Source organism: Dermacentor albipictus, chromosome 5 (assembly GCF_038994185.2).
Source record: "Dermacentor albipictus isolate Rhodes 1998 colony chromosome 5, USDA_Dalb.pri_finalv2, whole genome shotgun sequence".
NCBI classification, from domain to species: domain Eukaryota; kingdom Metazoa; phylum Arthropoda; class Arachnida; order Ixodida; family Ixodidae; genus Dermacentor; species Dermacentor albipictus.
Window position 1 is genome coordinate 4,456,956 of NC_091825.1, and position 27,828 is coordinate 4,484,783.

Genomic DNA, 27,828 nt, shown 5'->3' on the forward strand with positions numbered 1-27,828 from the left:
CGTTCCGGGTATTGGCAGGTACCTTTAGCAGAGGCCGACCGTTCAAAGACAGCCTTCGTCACGCCTGACGGTCTATATGAATTCAATGTCATGCCCTTCGGCCTCTGCAATGCGCCTGCCACCTTCGAACGCATGATGGACTCGGTTCTGCGGGGTTTGAAGTGGCACATGTGTCTCTGCTATCTCGACGACATTGTTGTCTTTGCGCCAGATTTCGCAACCCATCTAGAACGCCTCAACCATGTCCTGACGTGTCTGAAAACCGCTCAGCTGCAACTAAATCTCAAGAAGTGCCGTTTTGCTGCGCGAAAACTTACAATTCTTGGTCACGTTGTATCAAAGGATGGTGTGCTTCCGGACCCAGCTAAATTACGTGCCGTCACTGACTTCCCCAAACCGACGACTCTAAAGCAGTTACGAAGCTTCATAGGGTTATGTTCCTACTTTCGTCGGTTTGTGCGCAACTTCGCCTCTATAATTGCGCCTTTGACCCACCTACTAAGCAGCGCCTCCAATATCTCGTCATGGTCTTCTGAATGTGACCAAGCCTTCTCCACCCTTCGCCGTCTCCTGACGTCACCACCTATACTGCGCCACTACGATCCTACGGCCGCAACTGAGGTGCACACAGACGCCAGCGGTGTCGGCCTCGGTGCTGTTCTCGCGCAACGAAAGCCTGGGTTCGCAGAGTATGTCGTCGCATACGCCAGCCGAACGCTCACCAAGGCTGAATCAAACTATAGCGTCACCGAGAAAGAATGCTTGGCAATAGTCTGGGCGCTTGTCAAGTTCCGCCCTTACTTATATGGCCGCACGTTTGATGTAGTTACGGACCATCATGCCTTATGTTGGTTGTCTTCGTTGAAGGATCCGTCAGGTCGCCTTGCCCGCTGGGCTCTTCGACTTCAAGAGTTTGACATCCGCGTTATATATCGTTCCGGACGCAAGCATGCCGATGCTGATGCACTGTCGCGGTCACCACTATCCACCGAAACTGCGTCCATATCCACTATAGACCTTCCATTGTCAGCTCTTGACGTCGCCACCGTCTCCTCTGCACAGCGCCACGATCCCTGGATCGCTTCGCTTCTTGACATTTTATCCGGGGCACCCACTCTTTCGACCACTCGAACTCTGCGACGCCAAGCTTCGCACTTCAGCATCCGTGATGGCCTCTTGTACCGGCGCAACTACTCGCCAGATGGTAGGAAGTGGCTCCTCGTTATCCCTCGAACGCTTCGCTCTACAATCTGCGCTTCCTTTCACTCCGACCCGCAGTGTGCTCACGGTGGTGTCTTCAAGACCTATGACCGCTTACGGAAAAGGTACTACTGGCGCGGAATGTTTCGCTTTGTCCGCAAGTTCATTCGCGGCTGCCACGAGTGTCAGCGACGAAAAAAACCACCGCATCCTACCGCAGGTTCATTGCAGCCCCTTCCATGCCCAGAACGCCCATTCGACCGCGTTGGAATTGACCTTTATGGACCTTTAGCTTTGACCACGGCCGGAAACCGATGGGCTATCATTGCTGTCGACCACCTTACACGATACGCCGAAACCGCTGCTCTTCCCACGGCGACAGCACAGGACGTCGCCTCTTTCATCCTGAGGCGTTTTGTGCTTCGGCATGGTCCTCCTCGCGAACTCCTCAGTGACCGTGGCCGCGTATTTCTCTCCGATGCAATTCAAGCACTTCTCCACCAGTGCAAAATTGTACATCGGACGTGTACTGCCTACCACCCTCAGACGAACGGTCTCACTGAGCGGTTTAATCGGACTCTGGGCGACATGCTTGCGACACATGTTGCATCTGATCAATCAAACTGGGACCTGGTTCTCCCATTTGCGACATACGCGTATAACACCGCTACGCAAGTCACAACCGGGTTTTCCCCCTTCTTCCTTTTGTACGGTCGCCAGCCAACGCACACTATCGACACGTTGCTGCCATACGCACCAGATACCTCAGAGTGCACGCCCGTGTCAGCAGCGGCCCGTTACGCTGAAGATTGCCGACAACTAGCCAAGCGCTTTACTACAGCCGACCAACAACGCCAGAAAAACGCCCGCGATGATGATCACTCTCCGGCCGCAACATTCGCTCCTGGAGCACTTGTGTGGCTGCTGGTACCACCCTGCGCCCCTGGCTTGTCGTCCAAACTGCTCCCAAATTATCATGGTCCCTACCGCATCGTCGAGCGTACTTCCCCCGTAAACTATGTCATTGAGCCTCTTACGCTGCAAGGCGACCGTCGTCGACGTGGACGTGATGTTGTTCACGTAAACCGCCTCAAGCCGTACTTCGACCCTCTTGTATCCACCTGTTAGATCGCCAGGATGGCTCCACCTTTCTCGACGGGGGCAATTGTAATGAAGAAAGGAGGAGAATGGCATACCGATCATCATCAAGAACGGAGGGCACGAGACCGGCGTTCGAAGACCACCATCTTGCTCTCCGCGCTCACTGTTCCGAGCTACCGCCCGTTTGTTGGACTCGTCCAATAAACCTCTTTACACAATGAACAACAACATAAGTTAGTGCTAATGGACTATCACGAATGCGAAGGGTACATATAGAATACCAAAAATAACTTGTCTCAAGTAAATATTAAATGAGAAAGCAAGACAAATCAGTCTTCCCAGATAAAATACTGAAAATTTCGCTTTAGCAACACTAAAGCCCATCACTGAACCCTATTAACTATAACGATTAATAGAAGGTAGATGACATACCAAGCACTTGTGGATCTGAGTGTGACCGTGTAGCTAGCTCCAGTCGGATATGTGGATACCGGCCTGTACGATGAATCTCAACATAAACGACGCCACAGGTATGCTCTGCCTGACTGCAGTGCATTAAATGTAAAAAAAAATTATAATCACTGAACAAAGCCAGCATAAAAATTTATATTGCATGCGGGACATACCAAGAGGTTGCAACTCTGTGAAGCTGGCAACTTCAGCATGTGTCGAAGCAGGCCTGCATAAACCACCTGAAACAAAGACGCAAGAGGATAGTTAGATAGATAGGCTCAAAATGCCTGAAGTAGGCAAAGAATCCTAATTGCATTAAAAGAACTATTAAGAACTACAGCACCATAACAAACATAGCAATGCGACATCGGAATGACACACCAAGCACATGTGGTTCCGTGTGTGGCCATGTAGCTCCAGCAAGGGGTGTGGATACTGGTGTGTATGATGAGCCTGAACATAAAACAGACCACAGGCATTTCACCATAGCTAATAAATGCACAAACAATAATAAAGTGGAAACAATGAAAGACAGCAACATAATGATGCATATCCCATAAATGACATACCCCGAGTTTGCAATTCCGTGAATGAGCCAGCAGCTTCCGACCTGTGCAAAGCACCTAAAACAAAAACACCATGGATTAAACTCCACCTGCATGAAGAACATAACATTGCATATGAATTACACACCGAGCACATGTGGATTTGTGCGTGACCTTGTAGCTTCAGCAAGAGGTGTGGATACTGGCCTGTAGGCTGAACCTGAATGTAGAACAGACCATAGGTTATGCTCCACATGACCATAGTGTAATAAATGTACAAAAACTAATACTAGGGACAGTGAATCACAGCTGCACAAAGATGTATATCACAGAGGTGACTAACCTTGAGTTTGCAAGTCTGTGTATAACCTTGGAGCTTCAGCGTGAGTAGCTACAGATCTGTGCAAAGCAACTGAAACAACAACGACAGCATGGCTTACACTCTCTTTGATAGCAGAATGCACAAGCAGACAAAAATTTAAATATACTAGCTGAGACCAGAAAACATTCAATGTGCCAATAAACTGCATGCATGACACACAAAGCATTTGTCATGTCCTGTTATGTCTTACGCTTATATTCGTTCAAAAAAGCCTCAGTAGCCTGTAAGTAATCTTAAATTTTTTACAAAAGGTGCAGAAGCTGGGATGGTGGGGCAAGAGGGTATTCTGTAAGTGTCCACACAGTGGACACCTACAGAACATACCTTTTCTTCTAAGATCTGTACAATGCATCTTAATCATAATATGCAGTACTCCAGTGCACACGAGTGGTACAAAGCAACATTAAACTGCAATCACATATGTAAAGACATACCAGGCACTTGTGCTTCTACCTGCCTTCTCTAGAATGACATAGATGCTGGTCTGTACAGTACAGCTGAAACAGAAAAAGGCCACTAGTTACGCTTCACCTCAACGCAAAATACACATAAAAAGAAAGAAAACGCTGTGTGCCAACACAGAGGCATTATTTCACGGCTGGCGAGGCAATTAAGAAGTTGCAGGAGAATAATTAGCTTTACATAGTCCTGTAAAGTTGCATTACAAACATTGGACACCAGTTTGATAACAACTTTGCAGAGTGAAATTTTTATGCTGGAGCGGCTGTCTTAAAAGGCCAGTTTGGAAACATTGAAGGAAATGTAATATGGTACTGTTATTTGCTGAGCCTGTGAATGAAGCTTCCAGCAATCTGACAGTCTAAAGCAGATACTGTCATTACTGCCAGTTCAGAAAATGGATTTCATCCTCATGCTGGATGTGTGTATGGAAAGTTAGGTCAAAATAACTAGTTCCCAAGTCAGGAGCTGTAGGTGAAGTTAAAGATTAGCACAATGCTCCACAGTGCGCATAAAGTGAAGGCCTGAGCCTGCAGACAGATCGTCAAGCCGACGTTCAAAGTGAGGCATGGTATGAAAGATCTACGAAAACGGTGCACTAAGCATGTCGTAAAGTTTGACATCCTCAAGAGCCATAAAATTCACAGGCAACAAACTGTTTGTTGATCAGAACTCAAATAGAACAGCTAAGTAAAAGAAAGAGCAAGTTTAAGTGTGCCTGGCTGAAGACTCGATATTGTCACGTGGTAGTGACGTTAAAGAACACAGTAGCAGTACTGCGAAAGACAAAACTAGCTTTTATTGGGCGAACCTGTGCCCACAAAACAGGCTACACTTAAAGCGCAACGATAGCGGCGAACACAGTCGGCGATCGTCGAAAATCTGATCAGCGGGTCAAGCGCGTCAGCTTTTATACAGCAGTCGTCGAATGTTCCAGTCTAATCGTTCGGACCCGCGTGCCTTCCACAAAGTTCTACACCGTTTGCGTCACGCGATGAAATCAGATAATACAAGGTTCCGCGACAACAGACGGCGGATAGAAGCATCGATAACTTTCCAGAAACTTCGGATACATGCGGGCGCGTCCCGCGCTGTACGATAACATTTGTTCGGCGGCGAAACGTGGTCGCCCGATAAAGGTAAGTACACGTTTCAATACCCCCCTCTTAAAAAGCATCGACCCGATGCTACATACAAAAGAAATAAAAAACACTCGTAGCAAAGAAAACAACAAAAATAAGGAATTTCGTCAGCGTCCGTAAAAGGGTTTAAGGCGCACCACGTGGACCACTTCAGACCGTGCGCGGCGCCGCTGTGAATGCGAAATGCCGTCTGGCACGACCTCATAGTCCAGAGCGCCAATACGTCAGATGACCTTGTAGGGTCCGAAATAGCGTCGGAGTAGTTTCTCACTGAGTCCTCGTCGGCGTATCCATACCCAAACACGGTCGCCGGGCTGGTACTCGACGAAGCGTCGTCGGAGGTTGTAGTGTCGGCTGTCGGTCCTCTGCTGGTTCTTGAACCGCAGGCGGGCGAGCTGTCGAGCTTCTTCGGCGCGCTGGAGATAGGTAGCGACGTCAAGGTTCTCCTCGTCAGTGGCGTGCGGCAGCATGGCGTCGAGCGTCGTCGTCGGGTTCCTACCGTAGACCAGCTTGAACGGCGTGATCTGTGTCGTTTCTTGCACCGCCGTGTTGTAAGCGAATGTTACGTACGGCAGGACGGCATCCCAGGTCTTGTGTTCGACGTCGACGTACATCGCTAGCATGTCGGCGAGGGTCTTATTCAGCCGCTCCGTAAGACCATTCGTCTGCGGATGGTAGGCCGTTGTCCTCCTTTGCCTTGTTTGACTGTATTTCAGAATGGCTTGGGTGAGGTCCGCTGTAAAGGCGGTTCCTCTGTCGGTGATGAGGACTTCTGGGGCGCCATGTCGCAGCAGGATGTTTTCGACAAAGAATTTCGCCACTTCGGCTGCGCTACCTTTCGGCAGTGCTTTAGTTTCAGCGAAGCGGGTGAGGTAGTCCGTCGCCACGACGATCCACTTATTTCCGGTTGTTGACGTCGGAAAGGGTCCCAGCAAGTCCATCGCGATCTGCTGCAATGGTCGGCAAGGAGGCTCGATTGGCTGTAGTAATCCGGCTGGCCTTGTCGGCGGTGTCTTGCGTCGCTGACAGTCTCGGCATGTTCTGACATAACGGGCGACGTCAGCGGTCAGGCGCGGCCATAATAATAAATAATAATATTTGGGGTTTTACGTGCCAAAACCACTTTCTGATTATGAGGCACGCCGTAGTGGAGGACTCCGGAAATTTTGACCACCTGGGGTTCTTTAACGTGCACCTAAATCTAAGCACACGGGTGTTTTCGCATTTCGCCCCCATCGAAATGCGGCCGCCGTGGCCGGGAAGCGCGGCCAATAATACTTTTCTTGTATCCTCGATAGTGTCCGGGAAAATCCGAAGTGTCCAGTGGTCGGATCGTCATGTAGGGCGTGCAATACTTCTGGACGAAGTCTTGACGGGACAACAAGAAAGTAGTTGGCGCGGATTGGGGAGAAGTTCTTCTTCACGAGTATATTGTTTTGAAGCGTGAAGGAAGATAATCCGCGCTTAAATGCCCTGGGGACAACGTCGGTGTGCCCTTCCAAATATTCGACGAGGCCTTTTAGCTCCGGGTCTGCCCGTTGCTGTTCAGCGAAGTCTTCCGGGCTTATCATTCCAAGGAAGGCGTCGTCATTCTCGTCGTCTTGCGGCGGCGGGTCAAAGGGGGCGCGTGATAGGCAATCGGCATCGGAGTGTTTTCGTCCGGACTTGTAGGTTACAGTGATGTCGTATTCTTGTAGTCTGAGGCTCCACCGCGCCAGCCGTCCTGAAGGATCCTTTATACTCGCTAGCCAACACAACGCGTGATGGTCACTGACGACTTTGAATGGCCTGCCATAAAGATAAGGGCGAAATTTAGCTGTAGCCCAAACGATGGCGAGGCATTCCTTTTCGGTCGTAGAATAGTTGCCTTCCGCTTTTGACAGCGACCGGCTAGCGTAGGCTATCACCTGTTCAACTCCGTTTTTCCTCTGGACTAGAACGGCACTGAAGCCTAGGCTACTGGCGTCAGTATGAACTTCGGTATCGGCGTACTCGTCGAAGTGCGCAAGTACCGGCGGCGACTGCATGCGTCGTTTGAGTTCTTCAAATGCGTCGGCCTGCGGCGTGTCCCACTTGAACTCAACATCACATTTAGTTAGACGTGTCAACGGCTCGGCGATGCGTGAAAAGTCCTTGACAAAGCGCCTGTAGTAGGCACATATGCCAAGGAATCTACGCACTGCCTTCTTGTCGGTGGGCTGCGGGAACTTTGCGATGGCAGCTGTTTTCTGGGGGTCGGGGCGTACTCCGGATTTACTGATGACGTGGCCTAGGAACAAAAGCTCATCGTAAGCGAAGCGGCATTTTTCTGGCTTCAGAGTGAGCCCTGATGACTTGATGGCCTCTAGTACTGTGGCAAGCCGCCTAAGGTGATCGTCGAAATTTCCGGCGAATACAACGACGTCATCCAAGTAAACGAGACAGGTCTGCCACTTCAATCCCGCTAAAACCGTGTCCATCACGCGCTGGAACGTTGCAGGCCCCGAGCACAGTCCAAATGGCATAACCTTGAACTCGTAGAGGCCGTCTGGGGTGATGAAGGCGGTCTTTTCGCGATCTCTTTCGTCGACTTCTATTTGCCAATAGCCAGACTTGAGGTCCATCGAGGAGAAGTACTTAGCGTTGCAGAGTCGATCCAATGCGTCGTCTATCCGTGGGAGAGGGTATACGTCCTTCTTCGTGATCTTGTTCAGACGACGATAATCGACGCAGAAACGTAGGGTTCCGTCCTTTTTCTTTACCAGGACAACAGGGGATGCCCACGGGCTTTTCGACGGCTGGTTGATGTCGTCGCGCAGCATTTCGTTGACTTGTTCTCTTATAGCTTCACGTTCTCGCGGCGAAACTCGGTAAGGGCTTTGGCGGAGTGGTCGAGCGTACTCCTCGGTGATTATGCGATGCTTGGCGACTGGTGTTTGTCGAATCCTCGATGACGTCGAAAAGCAGCCTTTGTATCGTCGGAGCAGACTTCTGAGCTGCTGTTGCTTAATCACGGGGAGACTTAGATTAATGTCGTAGTCTGGTTCGGGAACCATGGTCGTCAGGGTAGATGTGGCGGAATCCGAGAGGACAAACGCATCACTGGTTTCCAGAATTTCCTCGATGTACGCGATCGTCGTGCCCTTGTTGATGTGCTTGAACTCCTGGCTGAAGTTTGTCAGCAACACTTCAGTTTTCCCTCCATGCAGTCGAGCAATCCCTCTAGCGACGCAAATTTCACGGTCTAGCAGTAGGCGTTGGTCGCCTTCGATGACACCTTCTACGTCAGCTGGTATTTCGGTGCCGACCGAAATAACAATGCTGGAGCGAGGCGGGAGGCTCACTTGATCTTCGAGCACACTCAAGGCACGGTGATTACGAGGGCTCTCCGGCGGTATCGCTTTATCTTCCGACAGCGTTATTGACTTCAACTTCAGGTCGATGATTGCGCAGTGTTGGTTCAGGAAGTCCATACCGAGAATGACGTCTCGTGAACACTGTTGGAGGATAACGAAGGTGGCAGGGTAAGTCCGGTCATGAATAGTTATTCTTGCCGTGCAGATTCCAGTCGGCGTGGTGAGGTGTGCTCCAGCGGTCCGAATTTGAGGACCTTCCTATGCGGTCTTAACTTTCTTCAACTGGGCGGCGATGTGTCCACTCATGACGGAGTAATCAGCCCCTGTGTCCACTAAGGCGGTAACTGCGTGGCCGTCAAGAAGCACGTCGAGGTCGGTGGTTCTTTGTCTGGCGTTGCAATTAGGTCTTGGCGTCGGATCACGGCTGCGTCGTGTTGAACTGAAGCTGGAACGTCGCCTCGTCAAGTCGTCTTTCGTCGGTGTAGTCTTGGCTTACTGAGTTCGTTGGGACGGCAGCGGCCGGGTCGTTATGTCGTCGAGATGGTCTCTTCGTTGTCTTCGGCGGCGGCGGAGGATATTCGTCAGTTCGACGAACAGCAACCGCACCTCCATCGGTTGCTGCTTTTAGTTTTCCGGGTATGGGCTCGCTGACCGGCCCTGGGCTGGGCCAGCATATGGTCGGCGCTGCGGCGAGAGGTAGCGACAGTCGTCGAGAGCTACACTGAGCAGCGGCGAGGTAGTCGGCGATATCGCGAGGGCGTTCACCTTGCTGCGGGCGCGGAGCGTTGACGGCGAAACCTCGCAGTCCCATCTCCCGGTATGGGCATCGGCGATACACATGGCCGGCCTCTCCGCTGTGATAGCAGAGCGGGCGGTGGTCGGGGGCTCGCCAAATGTCCGTCTTCCTCGCGTAGGTGCGCTGGGCGACGGGTGGGCGTGCTGGCGGCGGCGGACGACGGAATTGCGGCGTCACAGGGCCCTGGCGCGGTCGCGGAGGGGGGCCTTGACGGCGTGCGACGGCGGCGTAGGTCATCGCTTCCGGCTGGGGCTGTGGCGATTCTGGTTGCACCTCAGGAACTCCAAGCGATCGGTGCACGTCTTCTTTCACGATGTCGGCGATCGAGGCCACTTGAGGCTGCGACGAAGGCAAGACCTTGCGCAGTTCTTCGCGCACTATGGCCCTGATGGTCTCGCGCAGATCGTCCGTGGCCAGTGATTGAATTCCTGCGTAGTGGGTAGAGCTTGTACGGCGGTTGCATTGCCGGTTCCGCATTTCGAGTGTCTTCTCGATGCTGGTGGCCTCGCGAAGGAACTCTTCTACGGTCTTCGGTGGGCTTCGTATCATTGCGCCGAAAAGTTCTTCCTTCTCTCCACGCATGAGAAGGCGGACTTTCTTCTCCTCGGGCATATCCGGGTCGGCATGGCGGAACAGACGGTTCATTTCTTCCGTGAAGATTGCAACGTTCTCGTTAGGCAGCTGCACTCGGGCGTCCAGCATGGCTTCGGCCCTTTCCTTGCGCACGACGCTCGTAAAGGTGCGCAGGAAGCCGGTACGGAAGAGGTCCCATGTCGTCAAGGTCGACTGCCGGTTCTCAAACCACGTTCTGGCGGCATCTTCTAAGGCAAAGTATACATGCCGCAGCTTGTCGTCGGAGTCCCAGTTGTTAAAAGTCGCGATTCGTTCGTAGGTCTCCAGCCAGGATTCTGGGTCTTCAGTCGCTGCTCCATGGAAGGTCGGTGGGTCTCGAGGTTGTTGTAGGATAACGGGGGACGCTGGGGCAGCCATTGGGGTTGTTTTGACCACGATCTTCTTTGTCGACTCAGATAGAAGTCCGTGCTCTGGGGGCAGTCCTTGCAGTCTGCGGCTAGCACGCTGGTCTTGGGCGATGTTAGTTGTGTCCTCGGGCTTCGGGCTTGGATCGCGGCTTTGCGGGGGCGTTCGGTGCATGAACGCACTAGCACCTCCACCAGATGTCACGTGGTAGTGACGTTAAAGAACACAGTAGCAGTACTGCGTACGACAAAACTAGCTTTTATTGGGCGAACCTGTGCCCACAAAACAGGCTACACTTAAAGCGCAACGATAGCGGCGAACACAGTCGGCGATCGTCGAAAATCTGATCAGCGGGTCAAGCGCGTCAGCTTTTATACAGCAGTCGTCGAACGTTCCAGTCTAATCGTTCGGACCCGCGTGCTTTCCACAAAGTTCTACACCATTCGCGTCACGCGATGAAATCAGATAATACAAGGTTCGGCGACAACAGACGGCGGATAGAAGCATCGATAACATTCCAGAAACTTCGGATACATGCAGGCGCGTCCCGCGCTGTGCGATAACATTTGTTCGGCGGCGAAACGTGGTCGCCCGATAAAGGTAAGTACACGTGTCAATATGGTGCGACCAGTGGTCCCCAAGCAAAGGTGTACAAAATGGTTTAATTAACTTTTCAGTATGATACCGGTTTAATTGCTACCACAGCATAAATGACAAAACAATTTAGGGTGGACGACTATCCTGGCAGTAGAGCATGCGTGCGTTTTGTTATTGTCTGTGTTAACCTGAATAACAAAAGGCACGCATGTTCTACTCAACATCGCAAACAATTTGTAACCTGTACTCATAACGTTGTCTACACCATTCCACTTTCATGCGGAAGAAGGTATGTTGGTCAAACCGGCAGATGCATCAATGAGAGATTAAAAGAGCATCGGTATAACGTCACTAGGGTAATCTCTGGTCATTTGGGTATTCACTGCCGAGATTATACCTGCAAGCCCATGTCTGACAGTACTTCCATTCTGTATAGCGCTCATAGCAGGATGACGAGGGAGACTGTAGAGGCCTGCGAGATTGGAAAATTAGAGGAAAAGTGCGTAAGCAAGCCTTCGGTATCGCTATCTGAACAGGAGATGCGATTCCTCGGTTTATCTTTGTGACCACTGCAGTACATATTTTCCCCATGCCTTGCACACGTGTACGGTTTATCGAAATTCACCACTGAGTGTTCTTTTTTTTTTTGCTGTTGCGTTTGTTTCCGCTCGTGCGGTACATATTTATCAATGTGTGCGAAAATAACATCTATAGCTGAAAGTGAAGTGCTGTGTCTGTCTGTTTCTTCCTACGTCCTCGTACAGTCGCGCTTATACCACTCTACCATGGATTCTAACCAACTAGCCCGCCAACGTGTTTCAATCCACGGGAAAACTGTGATTGCTATGTATGCTGTCACCAGACTAGTCCACGTTGCGAAATTCCTGCGCACCGCCACAATAGCTGCCCCTCGCAACTTGGCCGAGCGAATTTAAAGGTTCGGATGTGATTCGCGAACTTCCACTGGCCGAAAGGAGGTGGCAGCGACACCAGCAGGAAGATTCCTTGCGTTAATATGTTCGCCAGCAGCTGCCAATATTGCGCGCACATCGGCCTGCACAGCTTGGCTGACGCGACGGTAGGCAGGCGCTCTAGACAAGCCATGCTGACGTTACTGCTCGCTTGTATTCTTCGTTGTTCAGATTCTCAATCGCCAGTAAATTGATGTGTGAGTGTTGTTCACGCGAGTGACATTGAGAGTATAGCACTGGGCTGCACTTTGAGAGCGGCAGACTAACGCTACGAACATGGAGGAATGAAAGATGCGACGATAACTTACTTTCGTCTTCGTTTTCCATGGCGCGCTTCCCGCCAACCGTAAGCTCTAAAGGAGGTGAAAAACAAGGCCATCACAGGTATGTCCGCAGGCCAGACTGATCAGAAACAGTTAGCAAATGACAACACTTACCTTCGATTGAAACGCAGGCTTACTCCACGAGCCCAACTATAAAAACTATTGGCCGTGTCTGTTCTGACCGGGGCACAGCAGACGAAAGGTGCCCGAAATGTCTACGTTCACCTATGACGTCACGTCCGCTCATTTTCATGGCGGCCGTCCTCCGTGCGCGGCCGTCTTACACCTGAACATCGCCCCCGAGGGCTCCGCGGTCGCTACGCATGCGTGAGCTGAAAGAAGGTAAGAGAGGAGAACAACTCTTTCTTGTAGGATGTGACGTCACATTGTTGCTTGTTTTTACTTTTTTGAAAAAGCTACTCTCGAACGTAGATTAGCCATTGCCGCCGTGTCGGCTGCAAGACGTTCTGCACGCGCTTTTGTGCGTGTCGAAAGCGTATAACGTGCGAGCGCAGTTTGACTTGAGCAATCGTGGGCTTGGACTCCGTGAGATTTGCTTTCGTCATATGCGAGTTAGGGGCTTGCCGACAGGTAAACCGCCGCTGTACTTAAGTGAATACCTTGTTTTTCGTGGTCCTGAAATAAATGGCGCATCGCTGCGATGGCGACTTCAATCGAGTGCGGTAATTGTTGCGCATTACGGGCGATTTAATTGCACAATACGTTCTGCATTATCGGTGTAGGCAGAGAAAACTTATCCTGTGAGCCTTACTTCCGTCAGTCAGTCGGTTACATGTTTCGCTCTTTTCCAGTGCACATTCCTTGATATCCACTAACGAGCTGCTTCAAATATCGAAGTGTCTATTCATCGTGCAGATGTTTTTTATTATTATTATTAACACAACTGGCGACGAGCAGCAGAGTTACAGCCGTGAGTTTTCCTTTCGAGCAAACCTTTTCAAATTGAAGTTTTCGCTCATGTTCGCAAGATAGCAAATTTAAGTGTTATACTCGCCGCTGTATTTTTTGATTCCATGGGACCTAGATTTAAGCTGCCTCAGGTTGAGGTTGTATTAACGCGCACAGAGGCTTTTAGAAAAATAGTAATGCAGTGGGCCAGTTTATTTGAAATGGTGCTATTTGTGAAATTGATATTTCCCCTAGTCATACTCAACTTACTGGTCAGATGCTTGAACTTCTGAAGAAGTATTTGCAATGTTTCCCTTCCAAATCAGCATTGTAACCAACGCTTTTCAGAAGTATGAGTGTGGTATTTGCCCCTGCAGCACTGCCATGAGTTCAAATTCAAATTGTGCCCACCGGCTGTCTATCCGTGTGCCACTAGAAAGTACAAAGAATTCATTTCTGAATTGTCGCAACATTTCTTTTTCATTCCATCTTTAAGGAATTTGTTTACTTCTTTTCCTGGTCATTGTGGACTTGCACACATTGAAGGTTGGGATAGTTTGGCAAAAGCATTGCATAGTGGGCCTGTAGGTTTTTTTTTGTATTTAGCGCATTGCCCTTCTGACTGGCCAAATTGTGACCCCTTCTGCCTGTTGGACTTCAAATCTTGTAGAAAATGGTGTGAGCAGCCTGGAGTGCACCTGAAGAGTAATGCTAGTTTGTGCATGATCATGTTGTTGCTGCTGGGAAGATGACATCTTAGGCACATATTTTTCATACTATTAACACAAATGTTTCCATCTTAATCCCTTTGTGGCTCAATCGTAGTAGACCTGTTCGTTTTTCAGTTACTTTGTTGTTTATTTTTGTTACATATCAGTATTATGAACTACCAAGTTAGTGGGAATATAAAGCTATTTGATGTTGTATTCATGGGGAATCCTAGCTGATCCCTCGTCATGGGTATGTGCCATATGTCACAGGCAACAGTCATTCTAGTCTCTGCTTGTGGTAAAAGTATCCCAAAGCCTATTTTGCACGCTTGCAGATGAGTTGAGATTTAGACATCAATGCCAGCTCACAAAGCATCTTATACGGCAATCAGCCAGCCACCTCCGCAGATGGAGAATTCTGCATTTTCCAATCGTATTGTTTCTGTTGTCCTTGGCAGAGATGTTGATTGTACACAGAGGGAATATATTGTAGGACAATAAAAACTTTACAATTACAAGGGCCATATATGGTGGAAATTATAGTAGACTATGACCAGCATCAGTGCAAGCCCTGCGGTATCTAAAAAATTAGTAATGTGCTGGTTTTCATATGCTACAGCTGCTATGTGCATTAAGCTCACAACTCCCTTTTTGGCAACATCACCCAGGAATGCCCACTCCTAACACTCTGTCACATGCACTTTGACAGCATCTGCTTTGATCTACTTGATTGCATATCAGTAAAGATGGGTCTAGTTCACTAAAGACTGACAATGCTGCATTCGAATGGAACCAAACCGTTCTCAAAAAGTTCTTGAAACCAGCCAAGCAGGTTTTCGAGAACTTTAATCTGGAAAAATGACAAAAAGAAAGTTATTTGAAATAAGTGATGCAATGCTGATGAGGTTTGGGCAAGCATTTCAATGTGATTGGCCTTCATTATCTCTAGTAATAGTGAACCTGCCAAATTGGCAAAGATCTTGAATGAATTCTTCACAAGGCCCAACTATTTTGTTGCTGCCCTATATTGTCTCTATAGGAAGAGTGCATACCAAAAATCTTGTGGCTTCCTGTTATAACACCCTATAACTTCCTTAGATGTAGGGCCATTTGATATTCACCAATATATACTTACACAGGATTTAGATGATGCCTTTAAAGATGTGTCCCTCATGCTTACATGTAAAGGAGCACTGACATTAAACTTTTGGGCTGGACGTTTTTATATTAATCTGGTTCTACATGGCAACTTTTATGACCATACCATGCCACTGAAAGCTGCGTGTGCTTTGAGGGATTCTTAATGTGTGCTAAGACTTGCTTCACTAAATAAATTTTCTTATGACTCTTCTCAAACATCTAAATTAAAATTAATTTAATTCTAGTGTTCTATAAGTCACAACCACGATACGATTACGAGGCATGCCATAGTTGCGGACTCCGGCTTAACTTTAATCGCCTGAGGTTTTTAACATGCACCCACTCCACAGTGTGCACCAAGACAGAAAGGAAAGACCAATGTTGTGCTGCATAGTGGTCCTAACATGCTCAGTTTTCAATGACCTAATAATGGCATGGCTTACTTATGAACTGCAGCATGCATCATTTGTTTGTGACCTACCATGCAATGTTGTCACCAGGTTATGGGGCCACACTGCCTTTGGCACGTTCAAATGTTTGCATTAAGGATATATTTGTTGCACATAGAAGGAATTTGAAGTTTCGTAGTGTAATTGACTGAATGACAGCTACACATGCATAAGAAAAAAAATTATGCCAGGACTAGTTAAACTGTGCAGTGTTTGAGCTTGACCAATTCTTGAGATTTTACACATTTTGGATGACTGCAGGTCATTCGTTACAGTTATACCAGCTTTTGTACTTTGTAGACATGCTTTTTGCCCTGGTTTTATAGTGATCATAGATAGCCACACCACACCATGTTGGTAGAAGAATTCAGAATTTTAGTAAAATGGGGTTGCTCGTTGTTGAGGTGCACCAGCATGTCATAGTAAATGGAAGCCAGAAGCAGCAGCATTTTAAGGTATTGTGCCGCACCATGTAAAGTCAGATTATTGTGCCCCACTTCACTCGCTGGCAGAACCTGCTGGTGAAGCATTCTGAGGAAGCTTTCGAGGTATGCTGCACTTTTTCCAAAACAGCGTCCGAGGCGGCCATCTATTTTGCCTACAGGACGAAAAGTCCCTGGCCAGGAGTGCATCAAACATACGGAAATAGCTGTCAATTGCGCTACTGAACTTCTAGATATTTATAGTTTTGCCCTCAGTTTGCAGAACACAGCAATGCTATAGCAAGCAGCGTGGAGAAAGCTGTTTCGGGGCTCAACCATGGCATAGCCAGCACTGCATGTGCATACTATACACAAACATGAGGTTTTAGGAGCAATACTTAAGAGGAAGCTTTAGCTCAGGTGCTCCTATCTAAATACATGTAAAAGGAGAATTGATTTTTCTCGGCAACCACTGCAACGAATTTGATGAGGTTTGTTGCATTTAAAAGAAAAGCTTAAAATCTAGTGAATGTTGGTTCCGAATTTTCGATATAGGTCATTAATTTTTTATTAAATATTGGCAGAAATTGAAAATTTCCAAGATACGAAGCTATCAAGTTTACAACTCTAACTGACAATGATGAAAGATAATACAATTCTGTGAATTGCATCTAATAGTACATCTAAAGCGGACAAAATTGATGTACACATGAATATAAAAAATTTTAGTAATATTGCTACGGCACAATATGTGCGATCACGAAAGGCCAGCAGTGTGAAGACGACGACGACGATTAGATGCTAGCGCGGGCTGTTGCCTCTTGGCCTAGCGCAGCGTATTTTCCTTGTAAATATATTTGTACATAGCTTTTCGTCTGCGTCATCCTACGTAACATATCTGGTGGAGGTGCGGGGTATCGATCCCCGTACCTCGTCACGGAGCTTCGCAGTGGCCGGTACGTCGAGCCTTCCTTCATGGCTCCCGGCGACGACAACCCGACTCCGCCGGCTCCGACACCTGCTGCCCCTTCGACGACCTACATCACTCTCCCCGCTACCCGTGATCCTGGCGTATTCTCGGGCCACGATGGGGAAGACGTCGATGACTGGATCAGCCTCTATGAACACGTCAGCCGCAATAACCGGTGGGACCCTACTATTATGCTCGCCAACGTAGTCTTTTACCTCGGTGGCACACCTCGAGTTTGGTATCGCACCCACGAAGATGAGCTCACCAGTTGGGATTCACTTAAGACACAGCTTCGAGACTTGTTCGGCAACTCCTACGGTCAAAAACTTGCCGCGCAGAAGGCGCTTTCCGGCCGTGTGCAGACGTCAACAGAGCCCTATGTCACGTACATTCAGTACGTCTTGGCTCTGTGCCGCAAAGTTGACACCCACATGACTGAGTCAGACAAGGTTTCCCACATCCTCAAAGGCATTTCCGATGACGCCTTCAACTTGCTCGTTTGCAACAACGTAGCCACGGTGGATGCTGTTATAAAAGAGTGCCGCCGCCTGGAACTCGCCAAAAGCCGACGTATTGACCAGCAGTTTGCCCGTCTGCCCAACACCCCAGCGACCTCTTCCTGTGCCGACGCTCCTCGTCCCAACAACACTGCCGATGTTACCAGGATCGTCCGGCGTGAGATCGAGGCCGCCTATCCGGCTGCCTTCGACTCCAGTCCCACCAACACATCTGCAGTCACGGTCTCACTGATCCAGGCAGTTGTCCGCCAGGAGTTTGAAAACATGGGTCTTCACACCATCTGCTCGGCCCATCGCCCTGCTACCCGCCCGGCCCATCGCCCTGATACCCGCCCGGCTTCTTCGATTTCGCCCCGTCCCGCATCTTCTTACCCACTACGTTTCCGCAACCCATCTGAGTGGCGCACTGCTGACGACAAGCCTATTTGTTTCCACTGCCATCGAATCGGGCACATTTCTCGGCACTGTCGTAGTCGCTGGAGTTCCCCGATCCGGTCTACTTATACTGCCTACTCTCACCCCTCAGGTGGCCCTTCTCGTCCCTGTGCCGCACGCTCCGATAATGCCGCCACTGATTCTCCTGCAACGAACCGCCCCTATTCTCGTTCGCCTTCGCCCCAACGACGACAATCTCGCTCTCCCCAGCCCCGTCGCTCCTATTCGCCGACTCCCTTCGGGCGCCGCTCCCAGCCGGAAAACTAGACGATGCAGCGCCTCGAGGTGACGCTGCATTGCTCCCTACGCCGCCAAATCCTCTACTGACTTTGCCCACTCATCTGAACCTTCTTGACGTGCAAGTCGACGGTGTTTCTGTGTCTGCTCTCATAGACACTGGGGCGCATTTGTCCGTAATGAGCGCTGACCTTCGTAACCGGCTCAAGAAAATTATCACGCCCGCCACGACGCCTGTTGTCCGTGTCGCCGATGGCGGAACAGCCCCCGTAATTGGTATGTGTACCGCCCGCGTCTCCTTCGCCGATCGCTCCACAATCGTGCTATTCACAGTCATCGCCCACTGTCCCCACGACATCATCCTCGGCTTAGACTTCCTCTCCGCACATTCTGCTCTCATCGATTGTTCCGCCAGTACTCTCCGCCTTGACCTGCCTGTTCTGGATCCTACTGAACCACACCCCAGTCGCCTCAGTTCCGCCGACTTCGTTCGCTTGCCACCTTCGGCACTGACCTACGTTGACCTAGTGTCATCCCCACCAGTCCCCGACGGTCACTACATCGCGGCTCCTATGCAAGACGTCCTCCTTACACACGGGATCACAGTACCCCATACAGTTTTATCTATTACGGCGAATTGCGTCTGCCTGCCAGTGGTCAACTTTGGCTTGACGACACAAGTGCTGCCACGTGGGATGTCTTTGGCCCAGCTTTGTTCGTTCGAGGATCACTCAGTAGCATCCATTGCAGTAGACGACACTTCATCCGATACTTCTCTACCATCGCAGTCGACAAATTGTTCCATCGCTGACTTACGGAAAATGATTGCGCCCGACTTGCCCTCCGAGCACGCTCGTGAACTCTACCGCGTTCTGTTTTCCTACCACGATATTTTTGACTTTAACGATCGTCCTTTAGCCCAAACTACAGCTGTCAAACATCGCATTAATACCGGCGATGCCCCTCCTATTCATCGCCGCCCGTATCGAGTGTCACCAGCTGAGCGTCAAGTTATTCACGCAGAAGTTCGCAAAATGCTTGCCAAGAACATTATTGAACCGTCATGTAGTCCTTGGGCGTCACCGGTTGTGCTGGTAAAAAAGAAGGATGGCTCATGGCGCTTTTGCGTGGATTATCGGCACCTTAACAGGGTTACCAGAAAGGACGTGTACCCCCTACCTCGGATTGATGACGCCCTTGACTGCCTCTACGGTGCTCGTTATTTCTCCTCTATTGACCTTCGCTCAGGCTATTGGCAGATTGCCGTGGACGATCTCGACCGCGAGAAGACTGCCTTTGTGACACCCGAAGGTCTTTATCAATTCAAGGTGATGCCGTTCGGCCTATGTAACGCTCCTGCCACTTTTGAACGCATGATGGACTCCCTTCTTCACGGTTTCAAATGGTCCACGTGCTTGTGCTACTTGGACGACGTTATCGTATTCTCCCCAACGTTCGCTACGCACCTCGAGCGCCTCTCAGCAGTCCTGGACGTTTTTCGGCGAGCCGGTCTGCAACTCAACGCATCGAAGTGCCAATTCGGCCGTCGCCAGATTACCGTCCTTGGACATCTCGTTGACGCGAACGGAGTGCAACCGGACCCAAGCAAGATCCATGCTGTTACGCACTTCCCTGTTCCGACGTGTGTCAAGGATGTGCGCAGCTTCATCGGCCTTTGTTCGTACTTCCGCCGTTTCGTGAGGAATTTCGCCGCCATAGCACGACCACTAACCGGCCTTTTGAAAAAAGACGCTCCTTTCCAGTGGGGCGATAACGAGGCCTCTGCATTCTCTCATCTAATCGACATTCTCACAACGCCTCCCGTTCTGGCCCATTTCGATCCTTCTGCGCCTACCGAAGTCCGTACTGATGCCAGCGGTCACGGAATTGGAGCAGTACTAGCACAACGCCAGCGTGGCCACGACCGTGTTATCGCTTACGCCAGCAGGCTCCTCTCACCCGCGGAGCGCAACTATTCCATCACTGAGCGTGAGTGTCTGGCCCTAGTTTGGGCGGTTGCAAAAATCTGCCCATACTTATATGGCCGATCCTTTTCCGTTGTCACAGACCATCACGCGCTTTGTTGGTTATGCTCATTGAAAGACCCTTCAGGAAGACTTGGTAGCTGGGCCTTACGCCTCCAAGAATATTCGTTCTCTGTCACCTACAAATCTGGCCGACTACACAAGGACGCTGACTGCCTGTCTCGCTACCCGGTAGACGAGCCTGACGACGCCGACAGTAGTACCGCCGACGGCATTTTCTCTGTGTCTGCCTTCGCTAACATCGCCGATGAGCAGTACCGAGACCTATCGCTGCGAGTACTCATCGAGCGTCTGCGCTCTACACCTACCGACGCATCCGTTCGCCGATATGTCCTCCAGGGCGGCATTCTGTACCGAAGGAGCTTTCTCCCTGATGGCCCTGATCTTCTTCTTGTCGTGCCAAAACATCTACGACAGGCTGTGCTCTTTGAGATGCATGACGCACCCACTGCAGGACATCTTGGGGTAACCCGCACGTACGACCGCGTCCGCCGCCGCTTCTATTGGCCTGGTCTCGCTCGCTCCGTTCGACGCTATGTTGCTGCCTGTGATCCCTGCCAGCGTCGGAAGACACCTCAGGTGCTACCTGCCGGTCATCTCCAGCCGATCACCGTCCCTGTGGAACCGTTCTTTCGTGTTGGATTAGACCTGCTCGGTCCCTTTCCCACGTCATCCTCTGGGAACAAATGGGTAGCCGTCGCGACTGATTACGCCACCCGATACGCTATCACTCGGGCTCTCCCTACCAGCTGCGCCACTGACGTCGCGGACTTTCTCTTGCGTGACATTATCTTGCTTCATGGCGCCCCGCGACAGCTGCTTACTGACCGTGGTCGAAACTTCCTCTCGAAAGTTATCGCTGACATTGTGCGTTCCTGCTCCATTCAACACAAACTGACTACTTCATACCATCCTCAAACCAATGGCCTGACAGAGCGGTTAAACCGTACTCTTACCGATATGCTGGCCAAGTACGTTTCCAAGGTCCACCACGACTGGGACATTGCCCTTCCTTACGTAACATTTGCGTACAATTCTTCCCGGCATGACACCGCCGGATTTTCTCCCTTTTATCTCCTGTACGGTCGCGAACCTACCTTGCCCCTAGACACGGCACTTCCTCCTGCTGCGGTCTCAACAAGCGAGTATGCGCGCGACGCCATCGCCCTCGCCGACCATGCACGCCAGCTTGCCCGTGCTCGACTTACGGCCTCACAGACCACTCAGCAGTGTCAGTACAACGCCCGCCATCGTGACGTACAGTTTTCACCTGGTGCGCTCGTGCTCCTGTGGTCGCCCTCTCGTCACGTCGGACTTTCAGAGAAACTTCTTTCGCGATACACAGGGCCCTACCGCGTGCTGCGCCAGGTGACGCCTGTGACTTACGAAATTGCTCCTGTGGGCTCAACCTCGTCCTCTCCTGTGGCATCTAGTGATGTCGTACACGTCAGTAGGCTCAAGGCCTACTACACTGCTTCCGAGTCCGATCTTTAGTCGCTCCGGGACGGCGCTTTTGCAGCCGGGGGTAGTGCTACGGCACAATATGTGCGATCACGAAAGGCCAGCAGTGTGAAGACGACGACGACGATTAGATGCTAGCGCGGGCTGTTGCCTCTTGGCCTAGCGCAGCGTATTTTCCTTGTAAATATATTTGTACATAGCTTTTCGTCTGCGTCATCCTACGTAACAATATGGAAATACAACTTTTGCAGAACCCTTGTAACCAACGTAACAAATTCACGTAAGATGTAAAATGACCTATCGAATTTGTCCGCTTTGAATGATCTAATGTATGCTGTTAACCGAACCGCGATGTCTGTTCTTGATGCAGACCTATGAATTTGTAAACGTGCTTCTATTTTTTTCAAACGGTCGAATATTTGAAAATCTTTTCAACAAAATTCAGGCCCTAAATCGAAATTTCACTTCCAACAGTCACTAGAATTTAACTTTCTTTCTCAAATGCAACAAATTTCATGAAAATCAGTCCAGGTGTAGTCTCAGAAAAACATTTTTGCGTTTTACATGTATTTGAATAGGCCGCGTCGGAGATGGGCCCGAGCTAAAGCTTCCTCTTAACAGCAAATGGTATTTGTACTTCACTCTGTCTAACATTGCCAGGCTTTAAAATAGATGAGGTCGCTCTCTTTCATTTGATGTGTTTATACAAAAAAGTGTGTATGCATGGTAGGGGTTAAGGCTCCTTGGTCAAGCCAAAAAATCCTTCCCGACATGATGAAGTGAACCCTTGTGCATTTCAGTCTGCAGTCGCTCACTGCACTTTCAAAAGCGCAATCAGCACAGAGAGCACAGGAAAACACACAAGCAATAGTTCAGCAATTTATTTGAAACAAATAAAACTTTCTTTTACAGAATGACCACATTCCAAAAAAGCAACCACATACTATGCAGATAATACAGCCAACTTATGTTAAGTGGACAGCTGTTAATGTGTCCTGCCTTTATATGTGCAAATGCTTCAAGTCTCAAAGTGTGCCCCTACTTTGCAACTTGTCCTTGGAACGATGGATGATTTCAAATGCTAAATTTAGCACCATTGCCACACTGATAGAAGAAAACTACGTATTAAAATGACAAGTCCTTGTAGAACAGAAAAGGGTGTACAGTAAACTTCCAATAATCCGACTCTCGTTAATTTGATTTTTCAGTTAATTCGGTCCTGGCCGGTGCCCATGCATTTCTATGGGCCTAAACATTCAGTATTTTGATCCTAAAACTGGCATTCGCCATATAATGCAAACTTGACCAGACCCCAATAACGACCCCTTTTAGTGGCAACGTCTGCCTGAGCAGAGCTTAGGGGACAGTGAATGTGTTATACAAACGCTATCTCCTGCCTGAAATGCTTATTTTTGACCCAGCTGAGAAAGATTTTTAAGCTGTAACGGTAGCTGACAATGTCTGATTGTAGTACGTATCTGATTCTAACGAACAGTTTTTGTTTTCCAAGGACATTGAGCCGAAAATTGCCTAGCTGTACAATCAAGTGCGAAACTAAAACCATGTTTGTAGCATTCATATGCTTCACGTTAGAAGAGTTAACTGCTGGGCTAGTTGGTGGTCTTGCATACTGAAATGATTTTGCGCCAAAAATCAACACACACATGAAAGACGACACCACAGGCGCCCATGGTGTCGTCGTCTTTCTTGTGTGTGTTGTTCTTTGGCGCGAAATCTTTTAAGTATATGCTTTACCGCTTATCATGGCTGTAATACAGCGAAGCTGACTTTAGAAAGTTGGCTGGCATACTAAAAAATCAGGTATGCGTAGGTTTCCACTTTGGTTTGGAGTTGTCATTTCTACTTTAGTTTTATACTTTGGACAAATAGAAAGTTGATGCATGTTCGTTTCAGAGGCAAATTGCGCAAGCACATACTGCCAAATGAATCAACGGTGTTTCAGCAGGTTTTTGCATCTTAATTCGACCCGTCAGTCTCGTCAGGGTAGAATTAATGGAAGTTGACTGTAGAAATCGCACGATGAAGCACAAAGAAAGTTACCTTGCTCAGGTAGTGAAAAAGCAAAGAAAAAGTGCTTCACACAACATCCACCGATGTTCTGTTGCAGATGCAAAAGCTGCCTCCCTTATCTTGAACAGAATAAATTCCTTTCGAAGACAAAATAAAGAAAACAGAAAGAGAAGTCATCAAGGCATTCCACATCTATCTTATTCAGTCTTTACAGTGTTGCCACATCACCATTTCCTGAGCCTCCTATGCTAAAAAAGGTTGTTGTCAAAAATAAAATGACCTGATTCCCATGTTTTTCACCATCCAAGCAGTGTTTACTGTCAATTATTACTGCTTTTTGTAACCTCACCTGTGATTACTGTATGTTAACACTGAGCTATATGATAAGCTTAGTAAAAGTTGAAAAAGTATACTGAATGTTTATTTCTGTTTTTTTAGACATAAGGAGGGGTGCTTAAAAGCGAGCCGCATTTGCAAAATGCTTGCGTAAACAGCAACTACCCCGGTCATGTCCTAATTGTGGCCATGTTGTCCCTGCAAACTTATTAATCTCATCCGCCCACCTAACTTGCTGCCGCCCCCTGCTACGCTTCCCCTCTCTTGGAATCCAGTCCATAAACCTTAATGACCATCGATTATCTTCCCTCCTCACTACGTGCCCTGCCCATTTTTCTTGATTTCAACTAAGATATCATTAACTCGCGTTTGTTCCCTCACCCAATCTGTTCTCATCTTATCCCCTTAATGTTACACCCATCATTCTTCTTCTTTCCATAGCTCGTTGCGCTGTCTTCAATTTAAGTAGAACCCGTTTCGTAAGCCTCCAGGGTCTCCAGGGTTCTGCCCTGTACGTGAGTACTAGTAAGACACAGCTGTCTCACACTTTCCTCTTGAGTGATAATGGCAACCTGCTGTTCATGATCCGAGAATGCCTGCCAAACGCACCCCAGCCCATTCTTATTCTTCAAATTATTTCAGTCTCATGATCCGGATCCGCAGTCACTACCTGCCCTAAGTAGATGTATTCCCCTTACCACTTCCAGTGCCTCACTACCTATCGTGAACTGCTGTTCTCTTCCAAGACTGTTAAACATTATTTAAGTTTTCTGCAGACTAATTTTTAGACCTACCATTCTGCTTTGCCGCTCCAGGTCAGTGAGCATGCATTGCAATTGGTCCTCTGAGTTACTAAGCAAGGCAATATCATCAGCGAATCTCAAGTTACTAAGGTATTCTCCATTAACTCTTATCCCCAATTCTTCCCAATTCAGGTCACTGAGTACCTCCTGTAGACACGCCGTCAATAGCATAGGAGAGTTCGTATCTCCCTGCCTGACGCCCTTCTTTATTGGGATTTTGTTGCTTTCTTTATGGAGGACTACGGTGGCTGTGGAGCCGCTGTAGATATCTTGCAGTATTTTCACATAAGGCTCGTCTACACCCCGATTCCATAATGACTGCTGAGGTTTTTACTCAATCAAACGCTCTCTCGTAATCAATGAAAGCTATGTATAAGGGTTGGTTTCTTAATTAGGTCTTTGATCTCCTGCGATAACTTACCGGTATCCTGTCTAACGAAGTTACAACCGACTTCTATTGCACACTCCTTAATGATGCCCATAAGATTTTCGTTCATTGCTTCAACACTGAGGGTCTCTTCCTGAGTTAAAGCCAAATACCTCTTCCGCAGCTTGATCCGAAATTCCTCTACTTTCCCTCTTACCGCTAACTCATTGATCGGCTTCTTATGTACCAGTTTTTTCCATTCCCTCCTTTAGACTAGGCTAATTCGAGATATTACCATCCTATGGTCACTGTAGCGCACCTTGCCGAGCACGTCCACATCTTGTATGATGCCAGGGTTAGCGCAGGGTATGAGGTCTACTTCATTTCTAGTCTCGCCATTCGGGCTCCTCCAAGTCCACTTTCGGTTATCCCACTTGCGGAAGAAGGTATTCATTGTCCGCAAATTATTCCATTCTGCAAACTCTACTATACTGATGGGCGACTTCAATGCCAGGGTAGGCAAGAAGCAGGCTGGAGAAAGGTATCTTGTTTTGACCTTATCCATAGCCGATTCCACGTCTTCATAGAAGCTTTCGACTTGCTGGTCACTGGATGTAGGCGGCTAGACATGTACGGCCTTCAATTTGTACCTCTTCTTAAGTTTTACAACAAGACCTGCTACCCTCTCGTTAATGCTATACAATTCCTGTATGTTACCAGCTATATCCTTATTAATCAGGAATCCAACTCCTGGTTCTCGTCTCTCCGCTAAACCCCGGTGGCACAGGATGTGCCTGCTTTTTAGCGCTGTATATGCTTCATTTGTCCTCCCAACCTCACTGAGCTCTATTATATCCCGTTTAATGCCCGCTAATTCCTCCAATAGCACTGCTAGACTCGCCTCACTAGAGAACGTTCTAGCGTTAAACGTTGCCAGGTTCAGATTCCAATGGTGGACTGTCCGGATCCAGAGATTATTAGCACCCTCTGCGGCGTCACAGGTCTGACCGCCGCTGTGGTCAGTTGCTTCGCAGCTGCTGGGGACCGAGGACCGGGGTTTGATTGTTCTATTCATATAGGAGGTTGTGGCCAATCCTGCTCTGGTAAGGGAGTGCATTACCAGTTCTGGTCACTGAGGTCAGGCCACCAGGCCTGTTTATACAACTGTATCAACGTGGATTTTTTTTATCCGGTGGAAAATTGTGTGGCACCTGGAGAGAGAGAGAAAGAAGTTTAATGACACGAAATGCCGAGAGGTCGGCCTGAGGTATATTCCTCTAGCCAGCTACTCGGCATTGGGGGAAGGGGAAGAGGGAAAGAAAGAGGGAAGAAAGAGGTGCATGATGGGTGACGATGACGATAGAAGGAAGATGTAGAACATATGGCAAGCAATTTGGCATGCTCAAAGTCTGCAATCCAGGCCCGTAATTTTTAAAAAGTTCAGTAATGCCTTGATCGCCTTGAAACTCGACTGAGCGTCTGGCCAAGGGCCTAAAATAACGTCCTCCGACAACGGTGCGCTGTCGAGACGCGTAAGGTCCTTGACCAACCTATCACGCTCTTCCACAAACTTAGGGCAGTCACAAAGCACATGACCTATAGTCTCAGTCACATTGCACACCTCACAGTGTGGAGACTCGGTGCGTCGCATGAGGTGCACGTATCCGCGCGTAAACGCTACCCCCAGCCTTAGTCTGTGCAGAAGACTGGCACAGCTTCGTTGAATTTTCGGTGGTAGCCTAAAATTCATGGTGGGGTCCGATCTCTGGAGTCGTCTGTGGCGATTATCCGGATTGTCCCAGTGCTTTGCTGTCAATTTTCGGATGACACTGGAGAGGAGACAGTTGGCGTCCGCTCTTGAAAAAGGAATTGAAAGCAGTGACTCTCATTCTTCGAGTGCTTTCTTCGTTTCGGCGTCGGCCAGTTCGTTGCCCTGCATACCGCAGTGACTAGGAATCCACTGAAATGTGATCTGGTGGCCGTTTTCTTGCGCTAAAGTGTAGAGCTCGGCAGTTTGAAGAGCCAACACTCTGTAAGCGCTTTCTTTCAACACCACTCTAAGTAGTTGAAGAGCCGATTTTGCGTCACTGAAAACTGTCCATATTTGAGGAGGCTGTCGCGCAATATATTGAACGGCCTCTCTTATTGCCACTAATTCCGTAGATGTTGTAGTCGTCTTGTTATGCAGAAGAAACCGTCGAATGACTTGATGCGTAGGCACGACAAAAGCCGCACCAGACGCATACGACGAGACCGAGCCGTCTGTATACACGCTCACCAAGGAGTCATATTCTTTCGACATATATTCAAGTGTAAAATGTCTGAGGCCGACGGTAGGTATTCGCGATTTTTTAGAAATGCCGGGAATAGATAGACGTACCGGTATTTTGGACATTACCCATGGGGGCATATGTGGAAGGTCAGCCGGGGCAAAGTATGCTGGCACCTGGATTTGAACCACAGTCCTTCTGCACGTGAGGCGGATGCTCTGCCTCTACGCTATCGCTGTATCGGGGCGCAAGTAGTAAGTAATTATACGGGAAGCGTTTTATTTACTGTAATTGGAGGATTGGAGTAGATTAGTTTGACCACTCAAACAGTGGGACTGGTCCAACTGTCAGAATTCTGACAAGTTAAAAGGACTGGAATCGCATAACCACAACTCTGAAGGAATGGAGTGGGAATAGAATGGAGCACCCCCACTCTGCAATTC

General features: G+C 49.0%; 1 protein-coding gene and 1 long non-coding RNA gene across 2 annotated transcripts; one reads left to right on the forward strand and one right to left on the reverse strand.

The window, feature by feature from the left end:
- Window positions 1-2,733: 2,733 nt before the first annotated feature.
- On the reverse strand, window positions 2,734-9,428 carry LOC139060253 (uncharacterized). The gene is made up of 7 exons (XM_070539345.1): window positions 9,383-9,428; window positions 3,643-3,744; window positions 3,448-3,519; window positions 3,324-3,377; window positions 3,136-3,207; window positions 2,928-2,993; window positions 2,734-2,846 (listed from the first exon to the last, which is right to left on the reverse strand). Exons 1-7 carry the CDS (start codon window positions 9,426-9,428, stop codon window positions 2,767-2,769), a joined length of 492 nt encoding a protein of 163 aa, XP_070395446.1. The 3' UTR covers window positions 2,734-2,766.
- A 3,358-nt stretch (window positions 9,429-12,786) lies between these two features.
- Window positions 12,787-24,429, forward strand: LOC139060381 (uncharacterized). The gene is made up of 3 exons (XR_011514763.1): window positions 12,787-12,873; window positions 13,095-13,213; window positions 23,707-24,429. It is a non-coding gene; the product is annotated as an uncharacterized lncRNA (long non-coding RNA).
- Window positions 24,430-27,828: the final 3,399 nt, after the last annotated feature.

Coding starts and splice junctions, on each gene's coding strand:
- LOC139060253 (XM_070539345.1), bottom strand. CDS start 9,428: ATGGGACTGCGAGGTTTCGCCGTCAACGCTCCGCGCCCGCAGCAAG. Junction 3,208..3,323: donor CACGGAATTGCAAACTCGGG/GTATGTCATTTA, acceptor TTTTATGTTCAG/GCTCATCATACACACCAGTA. Junction 2,994..3,135: donor CACGGAACCACATGTGCTTG/GTGTGTCATTCC, acceptor TCTTTGTTTCAG/GTGGTTTATGCAGGCCTGCT.